Source organism: Manacus candei, unplaced genomic scaffold (assembly GCF_025592945.1).
Source record: "Manacus candei isolate 608988 ecotype Guabito, Panama unplaced genomic scaffold, ASM2559294v1 h1tg000017l, whole genome shotgun sequence".
Classification (NCBI taxonomy): domain Eukaryota; kingdom Metazoa; phylum Chordata; class Aves; order Passeriformes; family Pipridae; genus Manacus; species Manacus candei.
In genome coordinates, this window is record NW_026138065.1 from 7,115,506 (window position 1) to 7,142,657 (window position 27,152).

General features: G+C 41.5%; 2 protein-coding genes across 3 annotated transcripts in view; both read left to right on the forward strand.

Annotated features, from left to right (window-relative positions):
* KIF26B (kinesin family member 26B) overlaps positions 1-12,930 on the forward strand; it is a 285,789-nt gene extending 272,859 nt beyond the window's left edge. For both annotated transcript variants that reach the window (XM_051783303.1, XM_051783306.1), the window contains 3 exons: positions 7,788-7,990; positions 9,013-9,163; positions 10,739-12,930. In XM_051783303.1, the coding sequence (XP_051639263.1) occupies positions 7,788-7,990; positions 9,013-9,163; positions 10,739-10,887 (503 nt within the window). In that variant the 3' untranslated portion in view covers positions 10,888-12,930. The remainder of the gene's footprint in view (positions 1-7,787; positions 7,991-9,012; positions 9,164-10,738) is intronic.
* Positions 1-27,152, forward strand: part of CNST (consortin, connexin sorting protein) — a 668,223-nt gene that overhangs the window by 178,922 nt on the left and 462,149 nt on the right. The gene's annotated exons all lie outside the window — the stretch shown is intronic.

Here is a 27,152-nt window from a genome sequence, read left to right on the forward strand (position 1 = left end):
CGAGTTAGACCTGTGGGCTGCAATCTGTCACTGCTTGCAGTACTCTGCTGAGGTGGGATGGACATGTGCTAAGGAGTGTGTCTCCTTTGATTTCTCCAGTTGAGGCTTTTTGGAGCTGAGTCTGAGCCAGGAGCTTTACTGGTGGCGGGGCTTGTGCCAACAAGGTGAAACAATCTGTGACCTGAGCAGGCTTGGGGAAGCAGGAAGTGTGCAACAATCATAACATGTCGGTGGGACCACTGCCTTTCAGTTGGCATGCACAGACCCGCTCATGGGAGCAAAGACACAGACTTTGAGAGGAAGATGTGAGAAGGAAGGAGAGAGTCTGAAGACATGAGACTTTGGGCATAAAGTCCTTCCCTGTAAAGCATTTTCAAGTTGGATCAGTCAGAGCCAGTTCATCCTTTTCCTGAATGTTAAGTATCAGTGAACACCAGAAGGGAAGAACCTAAGAGAGGCCATTGAAAATCAGGCCAAGTAGAAACACAACTGGGAAAAATTAAGGTTTTCAGATGCTGACTTCTTGAAGTTTAAACCTGTGCCCTGAGTTGGAACCTGTCTGACTATAGACAATTAAAGATTCCTGCTGCAGCATTTGATGGCATTCACAGTAAAGTTTGATGACTCCTTGAGGCTCTTTCTCAGTACTAACTTTTAACACCAAAGTAGAGCAAATCGCTACATGATTTTAAACACTTTAATAAAAAGACTGAATGTTAAGACATGACAATAATTATCTAAAATTAGAGATCTTTTCTCTCTTACTAGTGTACTCTAGCTTTCACTGGTGGGATGGTTTTAAAGACGGAGATTTAGAGGTTCCTGGAAAGCCCTGAAAATTCTATACTTGAATATATCCACGCTCTGGAAGCACTTAGCCCTGTCTATGAAAGAAGCAGAAAAAGCCAGAGGCTGAATCCACAGACTGTAAATTATGAAAGTCCGTCTCCAACCAACATTGCAAAGCATCACATTTTGAAACATGGCCAAAATGATAATGATAAAACAAAACACCAACAAAGAGAGTCTGAGCTTTTCTTGTTGAATCCAAGTGAAAAGGAATTTGGTTCATGTTTAGACTGCCTAAGGCACAGTGTGGGGAGCTGAAAATTGCCCTTTGTATCAGAAAGCTGTAGGGCATTTCCAGCATTTCTATTTTAACTTGCTTACAAGTGGTAGTAGCTAATTGATATCCTGCATTATACCTTTACTGTGACAAAGGATGTTTAGAATTATATGGGAAAATGCTGTTTGCATGTGAGTGACCACTTTATGCATATGACTTGCTGGCTGGACAACCCTGGGGGGAGCAAAGGGAGGGGAAGTGCGGGCTTCAGCTCCAATTTTTTTTTTGTTCATTAAAACAACAGCATTGATTTTCCCAGGTCAAAGCCAGGCCATTTCATGCAGCAAATCTGTGTTGAAAGGGATCAGAGTAATCATTTTTTACACGCTTGACTACTGCATGCCAGCACTGAGCTTTCAGCCACATGAACATAGGAATGATTTAATAGAGGAAGTGGCAGCAGGCTATTGTGCACGGTGAAGGCTCCATGTAACATGCATGACTGAGTCGCACACCATTAGGCTGGGTGTAAATAAAACCTGCTCCTGACACTGCCACAGAATTAGCTCACTGGAATGCCTCCACCACTGTCCTGTTGGGAGCAAATGCTCTGGCTTTAGAGCCCCTTCCCCCTCCAGCCTCTGCCTTTGCTGCCCAAGTGACTATTGGTGCAGCTATTTAGTGCAATACTGTAGTAAGAATAAGCAGCTTCTTAAATAATACCACAATGCTGACAAATATCTGTAAAACCAAAATCCAGTCTGAAGGGAGATAAATGTTTAGAGGAGACTCTGGTTGTTTTTTTGCTAGGAATTGTGGGTGATGTGAATCTTCCGTGGAGCATCTCCCAGATTACTTGTCAACCTGCCACGTTGCAGGAGGACTGCTTCCTGATCTGGTTTCAGCAGTGCTCATTCACCAGCTCTAAACTGCCCTGAAAAAATTAGGAGTTTGCTGTACATCAGCATGTTCCTTATACCAGTACAGAAGCAGCATATCTAGTATAGGTATGGATGGAATATTACAAAAAAGGGTTGCTTTACTCCTGTATACAGGCAGCGGCGATTTCTTGCCTCAGGTGTCCTTGTATTTCTTATGAATTCACAACAGTGGGATTGCATAAAAGTCAATACAGAATATGTCCTGAATTATTTTACAATGAGGTGGGCATAGAAAATTTTCTTCTGAACAGTGTATCCTGTCAGTATTTCCTATTCCATGTGCACCTATTGGGTGCAACATGGTCCTTCCTATGAAATCTGTGTAATCTGAGTTGTCGGGATGAGTGAATGCTATTTAGATTTTCTGGAAATACACACCTGGATTCTTTGATCTTTGGAGTACTAACCTCAAGATGGGGACTGGGGACTCTAAATACTTATGGTGAAGTCCCCACATCCTTCAGAGGGACCTTCCACTGGAAAACATTGGCAATGTCTTCAGTAATCAGGAGGAGACCTTGCAAACTGTGTGAAAATCTGAGGAGTGAATGTGCTGGCTATGTGCTCTGCACTAGGCAAAGTGCACTATAAAATAAATTAGGAGAATGGAGGTCAAAGGATTGGGAGGAGTTGGTTCAGTTATGGACAATTGCCCATAAGGGCAGATCTCATTAGGAAATGAGAATGAGAGACAAAGTCAGCATCATGTTTTCAACTCAAACAAAACAGGAGTCCTGTTGTCAGACAGTGAGGAGCAACAGGAGGAACAGGACAGATAATCTTTGCTGGTAAACAAACAATTTGATACTAGAATTGACATTGATGCTATTGCTATTGGTGGCACAATATTTCTTGGAAATTAAGCTACACAAGGAATGGTGGGAGCTTAGGGGTACTTCTCTGGTTAGCCAGGACTGGTTTTAGTAATTGCCTTGGACTGTCTAGTGAGAAAAAAACAAAATGCTGAAGAGCAAGTTCTGTACAGAAAGGCAGTTTTACATCCCATAACATTAAGTGCTGCGGGGAATAGCTTTGGCTGCACATCCTGCCTTTGAGCACACACTATAAACTTCTGAAACGGTGTTATATCAAGTTACAGTTTCATTTTCTGTTTGAAACAATTTGAAATTTCTAGGACAGCCATTGTTTTGAATCCCATTCAGATGTATCCTGCTTTGAAGGATATGCATCACACTGCTTTTCATTAAAATTTTGCATTTGCAGTTTTTACCTTTACCTGTTTTACAGAGAAGTTGCTCGGTGTGGAGTGTGTGCTTGGAAAGCAATCTAAGGGAAACACTTTAAAATATACAGTACTTAAGCAAAACCAGACTTTTTAAAGCTTCTGCCCTTATCAACACATACTTTTTTCAGCACACATCCTTATGCATGTTGGCAATTTTGCTGAGGTCAGTGTGTCTTCTTATCCTTACAGTTACCCTTGGTCTGTATTTCTCATACTTTAAGGTTTCTCTGAGCTCATCTTTTCTGAAGCATGTTCCTTAAGTGCCACTCTTCAGTCAGATCTGCTTTCACACCACACACCTCCACTGCTCTGCTAGTCTCTGTACCTTAAATGTAACCTGGCCAAACCTTAACCTATAGCTCAAGGTAGAGCAACAGATCTATTGCAAAAGCAAATCTTGTATCCTGCACATTTTGAGGGCTATTTCATAGCATGGTTATTCACGCTCCAGATAGGCTCAGAAGTGTGGATAAATTCAAACTAAGTGAAAAACATATCCTTCAAGACATTTAGCAAATTACATGTTGCTTTACATGCTGCATGGTCATAAATGAACATGTGGTTATTCTGCCCTTGGTTCATCTTACTGGATTTATTTAAGATTGATTTTTGGTATAAATTTCTTTTTTGAATGGAGAAATTAATCCCATTTACATGGCAGGAGGGTCAGCCAGTTTGCTGAGGGGCAGAGGTGGGGCAGAGGTGGGGCAGAGGTGGGAGGGACATACTGAGAGCTGCTCCTGTTGAGCTCCCTGTCTGTCCAGGGAGCAGTGTGATATAATTTCTACAAAGCATTTTATTCATTATACAGTCAAAATTGATGAGATTGTAGTTCCATCAAGTGCTCCCAATAAATCTGGAACTTCAAATGGGTATTTTCTATATAAAGGGAAAACTGTATTAATTTTAACAATTTAATTGTTGTGTCTGTGTGTTGTTACGGATGAACAAGCTGTCAGCTGCTTTGTGACACTCATCCTGAAGCTCTGCTTTGGCTGTATCTCCTTACTGATCCCAATTAAGGTAACATCAGAAAAAAAACAGAGGCTAAATGGAGATGTCAGTGGCAGGAGTCTCTTGTCAAAAGACACTGTTATTTTCTGTACCTGGGCTAATAAAAAGCCTATTAATTAGTGCATGTTTAGAACAAACTGGATATGGTTTTGCCTTACTGGAAAGATGAAGATCTTTCATTTAATTTCCCCTCAAAGCACTCTAAACCTCAGATAAATCATCCTGAGTCAGCATTCAAGGCTCAGATAAAAAGACATCTCTCTTTCTCTTTCCTCTCTGCATCTCACACAGTTGGAGACCTGTGTCCCAAAGGAGTCCCTGGGCAGACAGTGGGGAGTTGGGTAGCCTGTGGTGGCTCTGCCCTGTTGCATTGCCTCAGTGCACCAAGAGCCAGCAGCTGTTTTGTTGTAATAACCCATGGGCAATCCAGGCATGAGCTCTGACCAGAAAAATATAATGAGTTAATGTCTCCTGCCATACTGTAGTCCTCTCTGCCTCTCCACCAAGGGATAAACAAGTGCTGTTAAACAAGGCCTCAGATTGGAACCCTCCTTCTAGACCCCAGGCTTCTGTTTCTCATTGAGTCAAACATATATGGATGAGAATTAAATGCGAAAATATTTACCATCATCCCTGTACTTCATACCCCAGTGACATCTGTTTTGCTTTGCTCCAAGTAGGAGCATGATGCTGTTGTCATGGCAAGGTGCATTGGAGCCATCCACCTGCATTCCCAGAGAGTCTCAGACCTGGGCTTTGTCTCTGGGCAGAGATGTAGTTTTTCCAGTGGGGTGGTTTGAAAGTGCCTCATTGCACAAGCAGGTGATGTTAACAGCCACAGTGAGGAAAAGGGGAAGAAAATCAAACATCACAGAAAAAGGCACTACCTTAGTCATAATTCAGCCATGCGTGGAAAGCTGGGCAGAAGGAATTTCCAGTCTGCTCAACTGCTTCTTGGAAATGCTAGAGCTAGTCTGTAGGCATGTCAAGAGAGGAGTGTGACCACCAATGTGGAACAGAAAATAAAAAGAATTAACAGCACTCAGTGCATTAAACAGGAGGTCAGATCTGATGCTTGTAGATATTGCCGAGTCTAAAAGTTGAGAAACAGCAAAGAGATTGCTTTTACACGCAGACAAAATTTGAAAGACTGCTCCTGTGGGACACCAAAACCCTAAAAAATATTTTAAAATGTATTTAATGCCTAAATTCATTTTGCTCTTGAGTGACAGTAGGACTATACTCAGTGCCCTTCCCATCTAAGCAAGCGGAAGGTTTGTTTCCCAGGAGGGCCTGAGCCTGTTGCAGGATCTGTTCCTGCATGTAACGAAATTTAATAGTCTCACTTCCCTTCAAGTATGCAGCTGCTCCCACCATTTGGTTACCTTTCTCTAGCATTGCTGACAAGAGTCACCCTTAGCGTTACAGTTTGTTGACGTCTTCCCAAACTATATTTCTCTCATTGTTTTCAGTTTTTATCTGTGGTAATGGGTCAGGTCCTGCTTTTTCTTTTATCAAGATCTGACTCTTCTCTTGATCAGGCAGTTTAATCTAGAGATTAACTGAAATGTATTCAAGGTAAGTGAATACTGACATTGTCTTCCAGTGACTGGTACTACAGATCTAAAATAACTCCTACTTGCTAGTATTTGTAAGGCTTCATTTGTTCTGGCATGAACTTTTTTGCTGGGCTGCAGTTTGAGTAGTAAATACAACTATTATAGGTGTCACAGGATGGGCAGTCCAGATCTCAGGCTGTTTGTTATAAAACAGCCTTGTAGAGCTCCCTGACTACACAGAGCTCTCTGTCCATCAGCTTTGGCTGTGCTCTTCTTTTCTTGCATCCAATTATCTCAGATGAATTCAACTAAAAGCTCTGTAGACTACGCTTTACAGATAGCAAGATAGACCATTCTCATCTATTTTAGAGCTAACATTTACGGGTTAATTACGGGTCTTCAACTGCTGGTTTCTAGCACAGACTGCTGCACTCAGAAATCATGGGACAAGATGTGATAGTTCACAAAAGCAGCAGAGAAACAGACTACAATGAATGAAACTCGACAATGGTTTGTTACTGGCAAATTTGAAAACTAGGTAATCAATAGATATTTGGAGGTTTTTGTTTTGGGTGGGTTTTGTTTGGTGTTCTTCTTTTTTTTTTTTTTGCTTTCATTGAAGCACCAAGTTGACAGACATGTTGAAACTATTTGCATTCAAGTCTCAATAAATATAATGTGGGATATTCCTATAAACGGTTTTATCTTGTTTTTTAAATAAAATCTGCATAATTATTCTGCATCTCTTCCCTGCTAGCATCACTTTTATTCTTGCAGCCAAGAGAGTCAGTTAATAGTTTCATTCAAACTTGCTGGCTCCAGCTTTTGTTTTTGGCTTCTCCCATCCCTTCTATTCCTGCTGCCTCCTAGGGGAGACGTTGCAGGAATTGTCAGCTGCAAATTTTTTTTTTTTTTTTTTTTTGCAAACCCATCCATTGCTCTGATTGTGCTAAACCAAGCAAGGAAATGCAACCAGTTGTTTTTCTTTTTTGTGTGTCTGTTTGTGCTTTCTTCCAACGAACCTCATGTTCAGCTTTCTTACCCCTGCCGTTAGGCCAGTGACGTACATTTTCTTCCTTGCTTTACCTTAGGCCCTGACTTGGCAACTCACATGGCAGATGCCTTTTTCAGCGCTCCCATCCACTGCACTGGTATTATAAAGCAGGATGGGCGTGCACGAGCACTAGTATTGAAGCAGGCACAGTGACTAACCTACCTGCCAGCCTGTTCTTGCTTCTGTCTGGCCCATCATCAGTGCCACAGAAAGTGTGTAAATGGGAAATGTTTTGGAAGAATATTCTACTGAATGGAGACAAGGCTAATGTGAGTCTGGTGGCAACCACCAAGCTTGGATGTACTTACTACAAGCATTTTTGTCCTCTCTACTGGCTTTGCTGCTTTAGTCAGCCTACAGTGTTATTATGCAAAGAACAAGATGGTGATGTTCTGGCACTCAACTCCAGGATAGTGAAAGAGCTTGGGTATCACAGTGCTTTTCGTGCTGTGATTAAAAAAAAACCTAAACCCACACCTCTCCTGGAGGTGGTCTTTGCAGAGGCTGGCTAATGCTTGTCCTTCAACTGTAAGAGTCAGTACCAGTAAAGAGACAGGAAAACAAAGCTGTTCCAGCCTGCTGCTTTGATCCTTCATTGGCACACCTGTACACACCGAGACCTAAGCAAAGGGGAGCAGACACAGGCTCTGTAAACTTTAGGGTACTTATGCCCTCTGAATATCAAATCCTGGAGTCAGACACCAAAGAATACATGAGGATCTGACTCATGGGGAGTGGGTACAGCACATTGCAGCTACAGCTCCCATGGCTTCCCTGGGTTTTCTGTCCATTTTCTTCTGTGTGCAAAAAGGTCAAATATATATAATTTGTAGATTTCTCTGCAGATGGGGCAGAAAGGAGAGGCAGTAACTCTGCTAACATGCTATGGCACTTTCTGCATTTGCAGGTTCACAGAGACGGAGGCTTATTCCGGCTTTATCACTGGATACCACTTCCCCAGCAAGGAAGCCTGCCAACAGCCCCGGGGTCCGCTGGGTGGATGGGCCACTGCGAAGTGGGCAGAGGGGCCTGGGGGAGCCCTTTGAGATCAAAGTCTATGAGATAGATGATGTGGAGAGGCTCCAGCGACGGCGAGGTGGGGACAGCAAGGTGAGTGCAATCTGTGTGATCTCCTGGAGTGTGTAAATTGTAAGGGTCAGCTCTTGATATGGAAGATTGGAAGGAGTATCTGAAGTTGAGTATTTTAGAGTAACTATGGATACAGGCTTTATTATTATTTTAAGGCACTTTTCCTTCCTACCTCTTATCACCTGTTTAGGCAGTTCGTGATGTTGTTCTCAGACATGGTTTTGTTTGGAGAAACTTTCTGTGGTGGGTTTTCCACTGCACTTCACCCACACAGCAGATTTGTTAATAGAGAAAAAAGTGGAATAGTGTTGAGACCTTCACACAGGCCTGAAGGAGGATAGTTGTATTACTGGAATTGCTTCCAGACTGGCAAGGGTAGCACAGCCCTCACTGTGGAGTCACTTGCTGCATGTCTTGATGGTTGCCACCTCTCAGAAGTCACATGAGGCCAGGCTTCTTGTCCACAGACAGCACTGCACCCTGTGCTGTCACTGTGCTCCATATCTTTACAGAAAATATATCATCTTTATTAATGATTGTGGATTACTAGAGCTTTTCATAACACACTGCCTTTGTTTAAGGATATTTTAAATTTGATATTGCTACCAGTTTTCTATTTTAAAATATGACTACTGCATTTCTTATGTGCCAAGCACAAGGGTGTATTTAGGCTTTTAATAAAGCAAGCAATGAATTTTCTTCTCCCAAAAGCTTAGGATTTTTTAGCCAAACTCTGGTGACAAAAAGCAGAAATGTTTTACCGCAGTTAATCTAATTTCAAGATGCTGCCTGTTATTAATTATTATGGTTTATTATTAACTACCATTGCAAAGTCTCCAAAGCTCACTGATGGAAAACATCAAAACCAAACAAAAGCAATAAAAATAAAAAAGATAATGGATTTCATGCAGTGATTCATATGCTTCCAGAATAAATGGCTCATTGTCAGTATTATTGATTGGAAGATCATTTCACTGAATGGATCTGAATATTTCTTCTCCTCTTCATCTATTCCTTCCTTGCTTCTTTTTCCTGTTTGGCAGGAGGTGATATGTTTTAATGCCAAGCTGAAAATCCTGGAGCATCGCCAGCAGAGAATTGCTGAGGTCAAGGCCAAGTACGAATGGTTAATGAGAGAACTGGAGGTGACAAAACAGTACCTGATGCTGGATCCTAATAAATGGCTTAGTGAATGTAAGGGCATCCTTTTATTGCCTGGACTCATAGGTTTCCTTTGGTTTATATAATGGGGGATGGGTGGAGGAGAGCAGAAATGTGTGGTAAGAGAGTGAGATGTGAGCTACTATGTTTGTGAACTAAAATGAACCAACATATAACCTGAGAGCAAGTTTTAGGCTGATTGTATTTCTAGAACTAGTTCCTATAATTCTTGTTAAATGTTTACAGGAGAACTGAACAATCCTTTTTGCCTGAGAGCTGAATGTTGAAATGGTACAGCATTCTAGTGGTGGATATTGCCATTGGTAGATTAACATTCACGCGTTTCAGTCCACAGCTCCTGAAAATGAGATTTTTTTTTTGGCCTCAGATCACTCAAACGTATAAGCAATATTATAAATCTGCTCTTCTACCACAAAATAACACTGTGAAGCAAACTTGTCCCTTGGCACCAGTGGGCTTACATGAAAAATGAATTTGGCCCATTTTTTATAACTATATATGTAAAGTTCAGAGAGCTTAAAGATCATTCACATTCAAATGAAGAAGGGCCTCAGCACCTCAAAGGAAAAAACATAAAGAGTGCTGCGGTAGTTATACAACAGTTTTTAGTATGAGCAAGCAGACAAGTTCATATCAAAAAGTTCTAGAAAAAAAGCCACAATATGCAATTTATCTAGGATAATGGCATGTAGCTAAAGGAGGCTGGCTGGTGTGTTCTCTTACAGCATCCTAACTCTTCCTTTGACAGTTGCCTTAAGTTGACCCTAGATTGGTACATCCTTCAAAACAGCCACAGTATAGGTTTCAGGAACACTATTAAGGAAGAAAAGTAAAAAAAGACAACTTTAAAGAGAGCAAAGAATTTACTATACAGTGCTGTTCACTTAGAGTGTGATGCCTTTGCTTCTGATTCCAGGGTGGTAAATGCAGAAAGCCTCAAGGATTGCAAAGACCTCAGGGACTAGATAAGATGAGAAGTGCTGGCCCAGACAATATATCTCACACTTGGCTTCCATGGAAGCTGCTGTTGGCTGGTCTCTGGCAGCATATGGGCACCTAAGTTGGAGTTTTTGATGTGTATGCCTTCCCTTGCCATGCTTGAGTGTTCTAGTGAGAATCATATGGAACAGAGAAAGGTGGGAGGAACAAAGAGGCTAGGGATTGGTTTCTAGTTCCGAGTTCTGAATTCAACAAAGGAGTTGTTCTCCCAGGACAGAGGATCTATTTAAAGCTGCTTCTGGTCAGGAGAATGTGTGAGAAAGTCAGTACATGCTTAGCACTCAATATTTGCTTAAGGGTGATGGAGTGTGGCAAAAGCCATCTGCAGCTCTGGTGAGGATGGCAGAGCATATTGCTCAAGAAAGCATCCCATGCAGCTTAGAAGTATTTTTCACAATGGGCAAGACACTGTGCCATTTTAATAGCCATTAAGCAGAAAAGGCGACCTTTAACGACAGTGGCAAGCCAGAGGTAATAATGTTGTATATTGATGGGTCTGAAGACTTGAATGAGTTCTGACTATCCCAACAACAATCACTGTTGTTGTTTTTTTTACTTTTCCTATCTGTGTGGTTTTTTCTCCCACAGTTGATCTGGAGCAGGTATTTGAGCTGGATTCTCTGGAATACCTGGAGGCCCTGGAATGTGTGACTGAGCGTTTGGAAAACCGTGTCAACTTCTGCAAGGCCCATCTTATGATGATCACCTGTTTTGACATCACCTCTAGACGCCGATAAAGTATGAACCTCAAGAGAATTTCAATGTGCATCTCTGCCATCCTCCTTTTCCCTTCCAAGTAGCATCCCAAAGACAAAAGAATGAGGATGAAGGTTGGAGTCAAGTCTCAACTGTGTGTATGAGAGATTTGCTATACTATACAGAGGTCTAGTATTAGAAAAAACGGGACAAGCATGAAAAATGGAGATATAAGGTTGTTGATTCTCTTAGCCTAAAAGAGCACTTTGAGGAACCTTTAAGGATATGTCTGTAAATAAGAACTGCTGGCAGAAGACCCTTCTTTCCCTGCATTAGCGGAGGAAGGAGAAAAGGTGGTTGTAGGACTTCCACTGAGAGGTTCATTAAAAGAAAACCTATCCAGAAAAACTGTTTAAGTGCCTTGCAAATCTTTATTATCCAAACATTTATGTTCATACTTTATTGTGTACAGATGGTGCTAGTCAAGAAAAGAAAAAGGAAAAAAAACAAATACACTTTTGAAATGTATTTACAGCTTGTTTTTCTCTTGGTGTTTTCTCCTATTTCAGACTTGCTGTTTCTAGGTAACTTGTGTTTGTAGAGATATTTCCTAATCAGTACAACATATGAATAAATGTTAACTGTCTTTTCTTGTTACTAGAGTAAGGCCACTCAAAGAGAAATTCAACTTTCCCAGATGACACAAAAGTATTTCTAGCAGAGAGTAAGATTTGCTTATATGTCTTCTGTACTCTCTTATATGCTGGAGAATTTTCCCAGCCTGTAGGTTTTGCAATGTACGAGAGAGGAGAAGTGACATTACTGTGAAGTAAATATCTTTTCGGTTTGATCCAACTCCCCCAACTTGTTTTCTTTTTCATATTTTTTTTGCTTTGTACTGGCTGGAGTTATGAATGAGAAGGTACTTTTATCCTAACCCCTTTTTCTGGTGCTAATAACTTGCTGAAAAATTATCCTTTAGGCTAAATATTCCAACAGTTATCAGTCCAAAAATGAGTGATTATTCTGTGATTTCTTTCTTCAGGCTCTGACTGATAAAATTTACCTTCACCTCTTTATGACATATACCACTGCAAAACGTGTTTTGGCAGCTTTGGATCCCTGGCCCAGTGTGTCCATAGTCACAGACATACCTGAGAAGTGCAGGCTCTACTTAGCTTGGTATATCTGGAAATAAAGTAAATGAGTAGATATAGCACTTCAAGTATGTTGGCTATGGCATCTGCTTCACTAATCCTCCAGTATGTGAAGCCATGGCAAAATTCACATTGACGTCGAAAGGACAGGGGCCTGTGCCTCAATGCACATCCAGATGTTTTACTAGTTTGCCTCTTTATCTACAAAAAAAGTATGTGGGAATTAAAATCCTTTGTGTTTTATAAACAAATGTGCAAAATCTGCATTTTAATTACATATGAGCATGAAGAATTATTTTGTTGAATTAGGTTTCTTATTCCTCTGTATTGAAATAAGCCTATACACAGAAATTCCTCTTTCACATACACTTGTGCTACACTCCTGTTGCTTATGAGGAAATAAGATCCTCATTTAATGTATACTCAAAATGCATTTACTGCTGTACTTATGTGCAACTTTTCTTTTACCTGCAACATCATATTAATGCTATCTTACAATATCCCAAGCAGCAAGTTCCAGTGGAAAAATAATACTGATAGATTTTCTAGTGGTTAGGTAGAAAAAAAAAGCTTTTTTAAAAAATAGAAATAACATTTTTATAGTTTTATTTTTATTTAGTAATAACAAATCTTATTAATTCTATTACCGCTGTCACTGGATTTTGTAGAAGATTCTTCTTACAATCTATAAAATTACTTGGAGGGGAAAAAAGGTCCTACATGTAACTCAGTTTCTACTCTGTTCCCCACCAATTTCTTATCATGAAACTTTTATTCCAAGTAAGAATTAAAGACATATCCCCTTCTCTCTCAAAGGAAAAAACCACCACCACCACCAAAAACTCAAAACCAAACCAAACCAAACAAAAAAAAAAAACAGCTGCAGAGAGCCAAGGAAATCGCCCCTACACACAGTCTGGGACTTATGCAGGAGTGGTGATGTTTCTATAAATCGAGTGGACACATTTCAGAGGTATTGTAAAATATCGATTGCATGTAATATTCCTCCTCATCATTAACTCAATTATTCATTGACTCTAGATTTGGTACTTCTGTAGATTGGGACGCATAGAAAGCAGCATGTCTACCTAGCCATTACTTAAAACAGTAAGAGCATATGTTCGCTCTGCTTACCATGATGGACCAAAATTGATTCCTGAAACCAAACGGATTATGCCAAGGATGAATTTTGCTTACTGAAAATTATGTACTAATTAGCAGAATCATAGTACTTACAAATATTTTATTTCTGAGGACCTGATTAAAGTGACCATTAACACTCCCATTATATACTAGTATTCATATCCTAAAATCCATACTCATCTTCTCTTTCTTGACTTTCTGTCATTGCAATTCAGAATTTGCCACTATGTTTTTAAGAATTGTGATGGCTTAATGGAAAAAGAGGAATGAAAAATTTGTGGAGATTTGAACACTATAAAATGTTTTCTTCTCAAAAATAGCTTTTTACTTCAGTATTTCTATTATTATATTTCAAATATCTGCAAAAGAGGTAATTAAAAGCATCAAGACCTTATTATGCAATGGATCTTAGTCTGCAGTAGTCAGCATTTTACAGAAGACCCATACACTTCTGCAAGTCATCCAGGAAGTCCCATTATTTAAGGAATTGCCAGCATAATGCTGTTTTTATGTTGATTTTTTAAAAGGCATCATGTTGCCTAAAATACACAAGGAACAACATTAATGTAATGCTTAATCATTTGCACATTCAGAAATCAATCTTATTTCCCTGGGACAGCTTTAGTAGCAAACAGCAGTGTTAATGTAATTAGGTTTGAAGGTTAATTCTTTGTTTGCATGTGTGACAGGAGATCACAGCTCTTCATTGTCGAGTTGTGTGACAGCTGCAGAACAGCACTACTGCTCCGTATCCCCACCACTGTTCTCCAGCACGGGCAGCTGTGGGGCAGCTTGAGGCTTATTCTGGGAACTGCTCATCTTTGCATATGTGAGCCTTATTCATACAAGGGACAGAAGTTGATTTATAGCCACAAATTCAAGTGTAGCCTTAGACTGGAGACTTTGGCTGCAATCTGGATTCAGACATCCTTCTGGTCTGTGTGAGCTCTTGCAGCAGGCAGAAAGCCATGGGTCACACCCCTGCTGGCTCCAGGTGCTGGGTCACTTTGTGTCCTAGAGGATATGGGAGAGCCCTAATTCCTGGTATGTTTGTCATAGTGACACAAGTCTTTTCTCTAGGCATGCATGCCTTGTATTTGCCTCAAACTGATTCCTTGTCAATTCATTCAGATCTAAGCAATCCGAAGTATTACTTTATAGAGAGACAAGGGAGCAAACCAGTACTTGGGCTCTCCCTTCTTAGGTCTTTACTGGGCCTCTTCTCATCTCACCTGCGCTAGTAAAACTGAAGCACAGTTGTGTTGAGTCAGGAGAGTTACAGCAGTGTAACCTTCCCATAGCGAGGAAAAGGAAAATTCATCCACCTGCCTTTTTTTTTTTTTTGGTATTTACTGTGCTGTTATATTGTAGCAAAATATTCTCCTCTTACATATTTGATATCCCCTCATTTTGCATAAGGGCCACACACAGAGCTATTGCTGAACATCTGCTGACTTTGATTCAGTCTTGAGTACCCACTGCCATAAAACATAACTTCTGAAACATGCAGGTACATAAACCAGTAAGTGGTAACAAGCAATGGCATGATCCTCTGGCATGAAGCAAGCTAAGTGAGAGTTGCAGATAATGTACAGAAAAGGATGAAAGATATAGAGGCTGAAAACTGGGAGTGATGCTGGAAATAATGCTCAGCAAGTCTCATGCTTGCTCACAGGATAGGCTCAGTCCACCTTGAAGTATGGGGACTATTATCTGTGGCATGGAATTCAAATGTGATGACAGCTGAAGAATACAGATTCTTTTACAAACATTACCTTTTATAAATGTTTGTGATTTTGTTGCATCTTTCTTATGAACTAAAAATAATTGTAAAAACAAAGGGTATATACATACAGAGAAGTATATATGCAAGCAGTCTGAGACAGTCCCCACACACATTATTGTGGGGAGGTGGCATAGGTGTTCACAAATGGTAACACCACCACTCCCCCTTCCTCCTCCAAGGAGTGCCTACAAAACCTTTCTCCTTGCATTCACCGGGAAGAAGGTGACTCACGCAACACTACAGAGAAAACTTATGCTTGAAACACTTTTAAGGCCTGCTTTAAAAAGTCCTTTCTTCCCCACCTTCTTCAATCTACAAAGCCAATTGCTGCAGCTCCCATCTAGAGGCCTGTAATAGTATTCCAAATGAACTACTCTGTATTTCAGGGTGTCATGAATTTAAGGCAAGATATTTTACAATCTCAGCTGTTAAATACAATAAATTCTGCATATGTGTGAAGAATACAGCATAGTTACATCAAGTGAGAACCTGGACTCTTGGTGGTCTATGAGATCAAGCTTTCTGTCTAGTCCTAATAGCTTTAAAATTATAACTTGAAGCTTCTTCACTGCAGAAGGAAATTCCATTCTTATAAAACAGAGGCTGAATGACCCTCTGATGCCAGTTCATATGATGGGAGGGATGGTTGCACAGCATCAGGGATACACCAGCTCGCTGCAGAGATCAAAGCATTGGTGTTGTTAAACACTGATAGGAGTGGATGATGACCATATGGAGAGGCACTTTTTCTCAATTCCACGGATGGGTGGCATACCTTGCTTAATCCTGATGTCCTCATGGTCTTTGATTTGTTACTCCACAGGCTTTTGCATTGGCAACACACAGCAGTTTCTGAAGATACAAGGCTGGACATTGCTAGCTATCATAAGATTTGAAACAGGTTTCCAAATAACTATAGCAAACAAAACTGTGAATGATTTGTCAGTGCAAAGTTAATAATCTCTCTCTGTCTCTCACATTTATTGTGTGCTCATCCCAGGGTTATCAGAGTTTCCATACCTGCTCTTGGAAATAATAAACCATTTTATTATTGTCTTTATCTTTCTCCTTCTCAAGCAACCTTTCAAAAAAAAAAAAAAAAGAAAATAAGAAAAAAAGAAAAAAAAGAAAAATCTGTTTTCCCTGAAAACATAGCACTCTTTTACTAACCCGGTTGAAGTCAATATGGATTTTGCCACCAACTTCATAAATAGCAGTCTCATGCTCACTTATGCAACATTTTGAAGCTCACAAAGGGCATGACGATTCTGCAAAGAATGGAGGTACTGAAAGTGAAATAGTAGCATTCAGCCATAATATTTCAAACTACCTTCAAATGCTCCTGGACAGGAAATAAAACACAACCCAAACCATTTTACTTTGAGTGGTCCTACTTAAGTATTGAGCGAACTTTATAATAATGGTAATAAATTGGTGCTTGAGGCAGTTTCAGCTATATTACATATTCTCTATATAATATAGATATGGATGTATTCACCCTCTATATTGTATATGTATGTGTGTGAGTATTTACATGTAGCACACATACATATATGTTTTATGTATGCATAGATACTAACTTTTCTACGTTTTACTTCTTTCCCTCCCATAGCTGAAACTGCTGGTTACTAACATCCACATCATATTCTATGTATGAAGGATATAATTTATTTGTAAACTCAGGATGTTCTTGTTTTATAGAGTTGCTTGTATTTTATAATTTATTTACACATGATGGTTGGAAATGCTTATCTAAGTGCTATGCATTGCAGTGTATGTTTGCTAAATCCATTTCACTCTGTCTGTGGCTATGTTCTTTCTCATTTTAACAGTGGTATAAAATAGGGCTAAGGAGGAGAGAAACTGATAGATATAGAACTTATGCTGGTCCCACCAGTGGGCAATTCCAGAAGAGGCTGTATCAGTGGTAGATATATATATTTTATCAACTAAATTTTATGGGGAAAAAAAAGAAAGAACAGCATGAGGATAAGTTGAAAATGTGGAAAGTCACAGCCATTTTCAAGTTGGTCAACAAATGCATTGAGCCTTTTGCCATTAAAATTGTAAAGTTTATTGTTTGCTGGCTAAAAAATATCCTTTTTGTGGTATCTGAGGTGTGAAACATTGTCAAAAATATGATGTCTGGAAAAAAAAAATCAAACTATAGTGGCATTAAATGTTTACTTTTATCTTACCAATATATCTGCTTCCTCCTCCTGACTATTTCACTTTGAATGAGAAACTTTCATGACATTTCCTACCATGAAGTGGCAGATAAGAAGGTGCTTTTTACCCACAGGAGGACATGCAATTATAATAGTGAGAGTAAGCAAGATTAAACCTGAAAATAAAATGACCAAAGGGGTTCTACCAAGCAAGTACTACTGAGAAGAAAATTTGCCAGAAAACAGTCAGGAATTGCAGGGTTCAATAGCAATGACAGAAATATTACAAGCATCAGAGCACCATTAACTTCTTCCCTGCTGCTGTCCAGAAACAGTCAGAAAACATAGTCATAGGCCTGAATTAATCAGGCTTTTACATAAGCTGGTTATGCATATGTGCCTCCCCACATCAGCAGGGATTGGTCTGTCTGTGTCTGTGAGCAGCGGAAAAATCTGAGACCAAACAAATTACGTGTTCTTAGGCATTCCTCCTAATCTCTAGGAATTGTGTCAGATTTCCCTTGGCCACCATGCAGGTACGTAACACAACACAGGAGTTATAAAGAGTCTTGTGTCAAGACATGCTTCTTTCTCAGCGAGGCAATAGTGGCAGGTCCAGCTGACTCCTGAGCTGCTGCTAAGGTGTCTACAATATCTTCTTGCCTTCAGCTCACATTTTGTGTCATTCCCTGTTGATCATTAAGAGGGTGCCTCACTTAGAGGACTTAGATGTAAATATGCTCTCTCTCTATGGGCAAATATCACATGCCCACTATCACTTGGGTAAGCCCAGATAAGGACAGTGGTCTCTTCGGATTGGAAGGAAACAGCAAACCTTACTTCTCATAGGGAAGGGGGGGGGAAAGGAAATAATTTAAAATCTCTTTTAAGACACATCGTGTGCTGGCAGATGATTCCCTCATATCCCCTACTTTAGGAGGGGCATATTAGGGTGCTATGCATCTAAATGTTTGTTTAACAGTTTGGTAAGAATTTAGTATAGTCCTTCTATCTTATTCTACAGCTCAGTGGCAGAGCTAGCAGTCACAGAGGAGAGATGCAGTCATTTATGGTGACCAGCTCTTACGAACGAAAAGTATTGAGGTGGCTACAGAGGCAAAGGCTGATGGTGGGGAGGAGAGAATCTTGTCCTCCCCCCTCCACAGCAAGCCCTATGACTGCAGTACTACCTTAGCTGTTGCCCCTGGGCCAGTGAATTTGCATGTTGTGCCACTCCACAGTAGCTGTAAATGAAGATAAACAGTCATTTCTTTTGTCTGTGGGCTCTTCAGAATAGCTCTGTTTTGCTCTAAAGAGCTAAAAGGCTTATTGCCTACTTTTGAGGTAATTTATCTTCATTGCTGTTATCATGCAGCCACATCAGTAGTAAGAAACCCAAAGTGCCTTACAGTGACAAAACCAGAAAAATGGGTTAGTGCAAGTCCTAGCCTGTGTCTAAGACAGAACTGATGGTGAGGCACTCTAGATGAGCTGGAAACAAAATCAATTCACTCATGATCTGATCTTGAGCCTTACAGGCCTCACTTAAGGTTTGGGGCAAGACAGCAAGGAAAGGTTTCACTCATGGAGGGAGATCGGGGGCTCACACATATCAAAAGGCTGGTGTCCTTATGAGGCCTGCTTGAAATTGTTGGTGCCTCTTGTAAACCAATGCCCTATCCACGACCAAGTCTTGTCTTTGAAACCATAAACTTGCTGGACTAAAAATCAGGGGAGGGTTTAGCATGGAAATCTGACAGGCTTCCTTATGGGGTCTTGAATAAGCTCCCCAACTACTGGAAAACCAGGAGAAGAGGAAGTTCTCGCTAAAGGATGTTCCTCTCCCACATCCATCTGCAAAACAGGGTCCCAGGACCTCACCCTCACTTTGGCTGGTAGAAGTAGCTGCCTGGAAGCTGCTGAGGAGGGATGAGGGTAAGAAAATTCAGTTCCCAGTCGCTGAGGTGAACACAAAGTTAATGTTTAGTTCCTCTAGAAAAGGCCATCTGTGGATTTTACATTTTATGATATGTTAGCAGTCTTGACAGTTGCCAATCTGGCAGTTTTGGAGTCTGGCATCTGCTATTTAACCACTGAGCAATGCTTTGCTGGCTGTGACTACATGAATGCTCTACAATGCTCAAAGACCACTTTCATAATCTCCAAAAACAAGTAGGTAGCCTGGAGGTCCTGTCTACTCCCAAGAACAATTCTGGCAAATGCTGACCTCGGAGAAGCTTCAAGACAGCCAAAACGGGTCCCTCCCCAATGCATGCTTGTCTCGGGAGAAAACCTGCATTCATTTTCATATTCATTTATGTGTGTCTCTTCTGTGGACACTTATAGCATAGGTTTGGCACCCATGTTTTGCGTCAGATTGCAGCTCATGCCAACCAACTGGCAGCCAAACCTATTGAGCAGTGTGTGTCTGGCACATATCCATATTTCCATTTCTATCTTCTAGAGACTGAAGTGCCGCCAGACGCATCGGTACTGTGTGTGGGACTCGGGGCTTGCTGCAGAGAGAAAGTCTCACACCTCCAGCGCTGGGGGACCTTTGTCACTCACTTTAAAAGGAGCAGGGTCTGTCCCTTTCTCATTCCTGCTCATCTTCATTCTCTGAATGACAGGAAACCAGGGAGATGGGAGAAAACCTTGACATTTTCCTATATTTAGTTTTTCAATACATGAATTGCTCACTGTAGCTACAATAAGGAAGAGGTGGGGGAGCACAAAAGCCACCCCACTCACTGGGCTGTGCTCTGCAGACTACTCCATAGTGGTGCTGTTGGATGCTCTGTGCCATTTCAGCACTGCCCCTCAGAATCTGCCCCTTGGAGCTTGCTTGAAACAAGAGCTCACGGTGGTGCAAAGGAGTAGCAGTGCTCCTACCCACCTTATCTTTCAGGGCCTGTCCATGCTGAGTGGCCCAGCTCGCTCCCATCTCTGTGCTTTAGTTGGATGCCCAGGGACACAACTGTGAAAAGAGTCATGGCAGCTGCCTGATTTTATTTAAGAGTAAGCTGCCTGCTGCTAAAGCGGGTTTGATGGAAACCTCACGATACCCAACAAGCGGCACTGAGGGAGTCAAGCAAGACACAGTAACTGTAACCGCATTTTCTCCTAGATTCCAAGGATAATGGAAGGCATGGCAATTACCTAATAATGGGAAAGACAACAGCTGGCTCCTGGCTCCTTGCTAGTGACTCTTGCAGCCCTGGGGCTGGTGTAGCTCTGAGTTTCCAGAGGCTCAAAGAATATTTCTGAAGGTTATATGTGAAGCCATTAAGATGTTGTGAAATCCACAGAAAAGTTTCTGGACAGCCTCTAAGCCTTGGCATTGCAGAGTTTGCATCCACTGGACTCTTTTTTCTGCTGTCAAGGCTGAAACAATGGGAGCTCCCATTCAAGTCTGCTTGACAATCAGCATTGCAGTGGCATGAAGGGGTCTGCAGAGGAGGTCAGTCACAGGAACAAACACTATCAGCATACTAAATAAGCCTGTAGCCTAGCAAGAGGGCTTTGCACCTGAAATCTGTCATGGGGATTGCAGTTATTGTGAGGGTACCGGGGCACTGAAATGCTTCCACAGTGAAAAAATTGTTCTGAAACTGGTGTCTCCACCCAGTAAAATCATCTAGTCACCAATGACTTGTTCTATGAAAAACTTATTTATTGATCCTCTAAACAATGCCTGGCTTGCTTTTATGTCCTGTTAGTAGCTTGCTTTCCCAATTTTTCCATATATTTGCAACATATAATGGCCCAAGAGACGTTTCCCAGTTCTTTTTGGCAGATTAGTGAAGCCATCAAAGTCAAGGCATGTGAGCCTCCCTAGGAGCTCATTGCAAAGCTATCTGTAGTTTCTTATTAAGGTGCTTTTAAGGTTGAGCTGGCCCTTTTCACCACTGTACATCACACAGGCACTAGGACAGTGATGTTGCTTATACACAGCCCCCAAGACACATCCAGTACAATGTGGTTACAGACTTCTCCTCCAGCCTTAACTGAGAACAGTGCTGCTGGAGCATGGACAAGGCAGCACTATGTGACAGAGATGGAGGACTGAGAGAAGATAAAAGGAATGGCAGAACCCACTCAGGTTCATGGAGACAGGAGGCCATTCACAGATGTGTCAGCAATTTAAGAACAGAGTGATACCAGGTGAATTGCAGAGAAGATGATCATAATGATGCATCGCTTGCCCCTACAAAGGCACAGGACATACAATGTCACCACATGGCCAGAGGCCTGGGGCAGAGACACAATTTAATTTTGAGATTCATTTCGGGATTCATTTCTTTGACTCACTGAAAGTAGAAAACCCACTGAGGCTAGGGGAAAAAAAACAACAACCCAAACCCCTAGAACCTAATAGTTATGTCAAAGCTGGCTATGAAGATTTAGGATGTTACTTCTCCTCAAACAGGAACTTTAAGTAAAGGACCCTTATACTAAGCCATTTTGACCTCTTCATAAGCTCTCCCCATAAAGTGTGGAGGCTATTATACTACCTTATCTTGCTAGGATTGTAAACCTTTGAGCTCTAAATTCTATGACCCTAGAAATTCTTCCCAAGGAAATACAGAGTAGATTTATTTTTTTTTTAAGCATACAGTGAGGTAACTTTTAATTAAACCCAAAATAATCAATGTATTTCAGATGGGTAAGGAATCCTACACCTGATCACATCCTGGAAGCTTTGGTTGGCTGCAGGACCATGCTGGCTGATCAGGAGCTGGCCCACTGGCTGCGAGAAAGTTCATATGGGGCCTGAGGTATACAGCAGGGCTGGGTAAAGGCTGGCACAGGGACACTGGTGCAAAACGTGGTTTCCTCTGCCTGGGACAGTCTGCTGGCCTGAGGCAATGCGGGATTTCCATAATTTTCATCTGGCAGGCTGTGTAAGCTTTTTCATGGGAGTTGCATATGGTAGAGGGCATTCCAGCCTAATGATAACAAGATTCTCTTTTCTTGGCTGCCTTTTGTAGACCTCCTCCATGGGCTTGCCCAGGTGGCAAAGCCCTGCTCCACAAACTGGTGGTGACAGCTGAGCCTGAACCACTGCATCCTCCCTTGCAGGGCTGCGGGGAAAGGCAGGTGGTGCCAGAACATGCCTGGCTTAGCCAATATCAGAGAGCAGAAGGCACAAAATAGCTGCCATGATCCAAAGCCAGCATAGGAGATGGAGACTTGTCCTGCTTAACTGTTGCTCTCTGACACTTGCCAAGAGAGAAGCGGCAAGCTAAACATTTCCATGCCAATTCAGAAATTATTATTTTGTGTTTTGGTTTTTTTTTCATAGAGCTTTTTGCTCTCTGTTCTCTCCCTCCTCCCCCCTCAACAGGAGTTGGACACTTGATATCTTTTTCAAGGGTAAAACCTCCACAGTTTTAAGAGCAATGGCCCCTGACGAGAGAGTGCATCACTCTCTCAGAGCAGGAAATAATGTAGGCAGTGAGAAAAGTGCTGGTTTCTCTGTGGTGCAGAGCAGGGAAAAGGGAAGCTCCCGAAGGCTTGCTGCAGTGAGAGGTGAACAGCCTCAAAAAACACCCCAAGGCACATTTGTCCTATACAGAGGAAAAATGCAATACGCTCTGGAGTTGGCTTTGGCACATTGCTGCATTCCCCACATATAAAGGAAAGGTGTTGCTGAAGGCATCACATCAGGTGGGAATAAAATCTTTGCCTTTGCCTCCCTCAGCTCATCATTTGGCTCTGGTCTGAACTGGGATACCTGCCCATCTAAGTGACTGCCTGACAGGTCTTGGTCAAGAGGCAAGAGGTCCAGGTTAAAGCCCATTTGGGCCACAGGCTAGATTTGAACAAGTCTGAAGGGCTTCAGAGCTCTAAACCCATGTCAATTCTGCAGCTCTGCAAACACCAACCAAGCAAACCAGCCTTTTTCCAACTCACAAGCAGGACAAGTTCCTTCCTTGCTCCCATCACCCAATAACTATCACCATATGATTTAGCAGCAGATTTCAAAAGGCTCTTTCACACTTCAGGAGATGTTGGTCTATTTATTAGCTTCTCCTCTACCTTGGAAGGACACGTATTGCCAAGGCTTTAGATTTTAATGGTAAAACAGACAGTTTTATGGCATGGGTGTCACATTACATAGACTACAGAAAGTGCTTTGGGGCTCCAGTGAAATGAATTTGGACGATGCCCATCTGAAGGATTTTTATCCATTTTCCCATTTGCCAGACATAAACAAGGCAGTATCCTTGCCTGGTGGCTGGTGAGCTGCCTCATCCCAGACTTGAGATCATTATTCCTCTGGTCTTTGCAGAAAACACAAATTATATAACAGTCCCCACAGAAAACATGTGGTAATAGGGGGGAAAAAAAGTCTTTATATAGCCTCATTATTCTGACTTTTAAAAGTATCATTATTTACTGGTTTGTTCAACCACAGATGTTCAGAAATTAACATTCCCAATTCATTCGTATTCCTGATAGCATGTTAGAGAACATCACTCCCCAGTACTGGCATTCTAATTGCAATCCTATGTAGACTATAATCTGGGTACAAACATTAATGACATTAAAAAGAATAGAAATCCAGCCATTGCCAGTACCTCATTGAAGATATTCTCCATGGAGCTTGACATGACTTTCAAGGAGACTGAAGTACAACAAGGGCCCTTGCATCCAAACGGGGGAGCGCAAGGAGCAGAGGCAAACCCCCAGCAGTGACTGCTCTGTTTCTTGCAGTCCCCATCATCTTTGCAACTCCAGTTCCCAGACCACCAGCTGTCCCTCAGATATATGGCTACTGCTATAGGTATGGAGTGTGGAGAGCAATTGCTCCCTGCACTGGTGTGGTGCCTGAAACTCTCTCCCAAGATCACAACAGCTTTTCCATTCTTCACTGTGGGCTCCTGCAGTGTGCTGCTGCTGGTGGGAGGGCTGGCAGCCCCATGGCTTTACAATGCATCACTTTGAGTGTTCCCAGCTCAGCAAGGGACAGCTCAAGGAGGATCAGGCCAGACCTCTCCTTTACCCGTTTCATCACAGGATGCTCAGCACCACACCCAGCATCCAGTGCAATAGGAAGACAACACAAAAAATGCTTCATTAAAAGGAGCTTCATTAAAAATAAACAGGCAAGAACAGCACAGAGCAGAGCACAAGGCTTGGGGGAGGGGAAGAGTTGAGCTCTGCTAATTTTCTCATCAGACGCCCTCCTCTATTACCGTCTCACAGCTCCTGCTCTGAAAGTCAAGTGGAATTGTCAAGAGGAATCACCTGTGATTTAAAGAGCAGTTTTCCTCCAAGAGGTATGTAAAATTGCCACCTTCCTATTTGGAGCCTCTGGGGACTGGGAATCAGAGCTGCTGAATTGGAGGGGCGGAGGAAGAAAGCACCAAACTTTACTCTTGTCAGCACTCAGCTGAAACGGAGATGGGGGAGCAGGCTCCTTAGCTCCAGGTAAGGGGATCAGCAAATGCTGCCTGCCTCAGCCCAAGAGATGGAGGGGAACTTTAAGCATGGAAGAGTCTGCATGATTATTCTCTTCCTGCTGTCCTGGGGGCAAGGAAATCAGAAGAAGAGGTTGTACTCTGTCTTAATTTTGGTATCTTTGGAGTTAAAATGGACTCAGGCAGGATGCTTCAGACCTGTCTTCTTGCCATAAGCCCCATCAGAATTTGGTTAACAAGGAGCCGGAGCATCTGAGGCTGCTGAAAAGCTTGTGTGTATGTGCATTTCTGTGTGTGCCTGTCTCTATGGCTATATAGAGATATATTTAAAAGAAGGTTAATTGGTCTCCTGGGAACTATAAAAAACCTGTTAGGTTCCTCTGTGTTAACAGTGACTGTATGAAGCCTAATTACTAAGCCTGAGTTATTCTTTTTTACTTTGGAGGGGGGAAGGAATCTCTAAGGTCCTTATTAAAACCTACAAAAAGTCTAAAGAATGATGGAATTAGAATTGATTTGTCCATGTTGATCACAAGTGCAGAGTAAATAAAAACATTGAACTTTCCCCATGAAATTCTAATAAGGGTCATATAGGCCTGGCTTATACATCACTATTGTGGGGATAAACAACCACTGTGCTGAATAGTAAGAATTGAAGACCAAAGGATTTCACATGAGGTGCACTTCTTATGCTTAGGACAGGGAAAATGCACGCTTGGATGTTCTTGTAGGGAACATTTTAAAAAACAGCCATACCAAATGTATTTTCAGGTTGATTAAATTTGTAAAATCAGAAATGAAAGAGAAAAGGACTTTTTTTGGGAAAAATGTACATTGATAGGAAAAAGAAAATAGTAATCTAAAAAAGAAGAAAAAAGAAAAGGAAAAGAGGAACTTTAACATGGCTTTGGTCTGAAATGCACAAGAGCACTTGCTTTGGATTTTTTGACTGTTCTCCAGACTTTGTTGAAGCTCTGTGAATGGAAACCAAAGCTTTTCTATGTGGAGAAGGTACAGTGTAGGCACTCTCCTCCTCTCCCCTCCCCTCCTTTCCTCTTCCTCTTCCTCTTCCTCTTCCTCTTCCTCTTCCTCTTCCTCTTCCTCTTCCTCTTCCTCTTCCTCTTCCTCTTCCTCTTCCTCTTCCTCTCCTCCCTTTTCCTTTTCCTTTTCCTTTTCCTTTTCCTTTTCCTTTTCCTTTTCCTTTTCCTTTTCCTTTTCCTTTTCCTTTTCCTTTTCCTTTTCCTTTTCCTTTTTTCAACAGTGAGAAAGTATTTCCCAAGGATCCACAACGACAAGACCCAAGTGTGGACATCTAACCCTGTCTGATTTGCCCAAGGTCAGGCACAGTTTCTGGTGCAGTAGAGAAGCCAAGCCAGAACTCTATGTCTGTAACTTTAAGACCTTTCTTCTTCTCCTCGACTTATGGGAGATTTAATTCTGATTCAGGAAAAAAATCCTCATAATTGGCACAACCTCTGTGAAAAATAGAACTCTGTTCATTAGGAGCTTTGCAGTGGCCAGGGACTATTTGGAATATACTGTATGGAAAACAGCCTCTGTATTTCATAAATGTGCTACGTAAAAAAATAACAAGCCTAAGAAAAGCTCTCTTAAAAAAACTAACCTTCAGAGAATTGGGTTACAGTGAGAAGAAGAAAAAGATCTGAGTAGTGGACAAGTTTTGTTGGCATAAACCCATGCACAATAGATTTCACACACAGGTTGATAGATTCAAAGAAGTCAAAGCTCTAAAAAATTGGTTTACGGCATTGTCTTGCTTTCTACCACTGCTTCTATGCATGCAAGCTCTGTTTGCCAAGAGCCTGGAGAGTTTTTACTTCTGACATCAGGTCAGCACCCCTCAAGGGGCAGGGATACAGAGAATTATGCCATGCTCAAAGAAATAGCACAGTTTAGTGAAGTTTTTTGTTTGGTTTTTTTTATGAGACAAATATTCTCTTCGACTGTAATCAGTTATTCTTAGCAAAACTGTATAATCCCCCATGGTTTTTTTCCTGTGTCCTGGTACTGCTTTTTGTCTAAACACATACTGCTCCCTCTAAGCCCAATCTAACATTGTTTTTACTGGACTAATTTAAGGGATAGTGACAAAACAAAAGTAACTCAAAATGTATTCCTAAAACTTGAGGTGAACCCAAATTACCATTGCTTTCCAAAAGGCATTGAAAAAGCCTCCAACCTGTGGGAAGCAAGCAGCAAGACTGCCAGCATTACAGATAATGTTGCAGTCTGGCTCTTTCTGACTTTAGCATCTCTATCTTACCAAAGTAATACCATTACCTGAAAAATTTGACAGATATTATTCGCGAAAACCAAAACATGATGTCTGTGCAAAGATAAGATTACTTGATTTGAAATGAGTGCTTATCTAATGTTCCCCCCTCACTGGCACACTTGCTTGCTACTGCACTTTCAAACAATTTATATAGGTAAATCTCTATACAGTCACAGGCCAGCATTCTGTGCAGAAAATAGGCTGGAGTGGGCCCACCAGGAGACAAAATCTGCCCACAACAAGCTCCCTTGCAGCACTGTCAGCCCTGCTGGTGGTATTAGTGCATGGGACTCTCCAAGGGAAACTGCTCAATAAATGATTGAAACCAA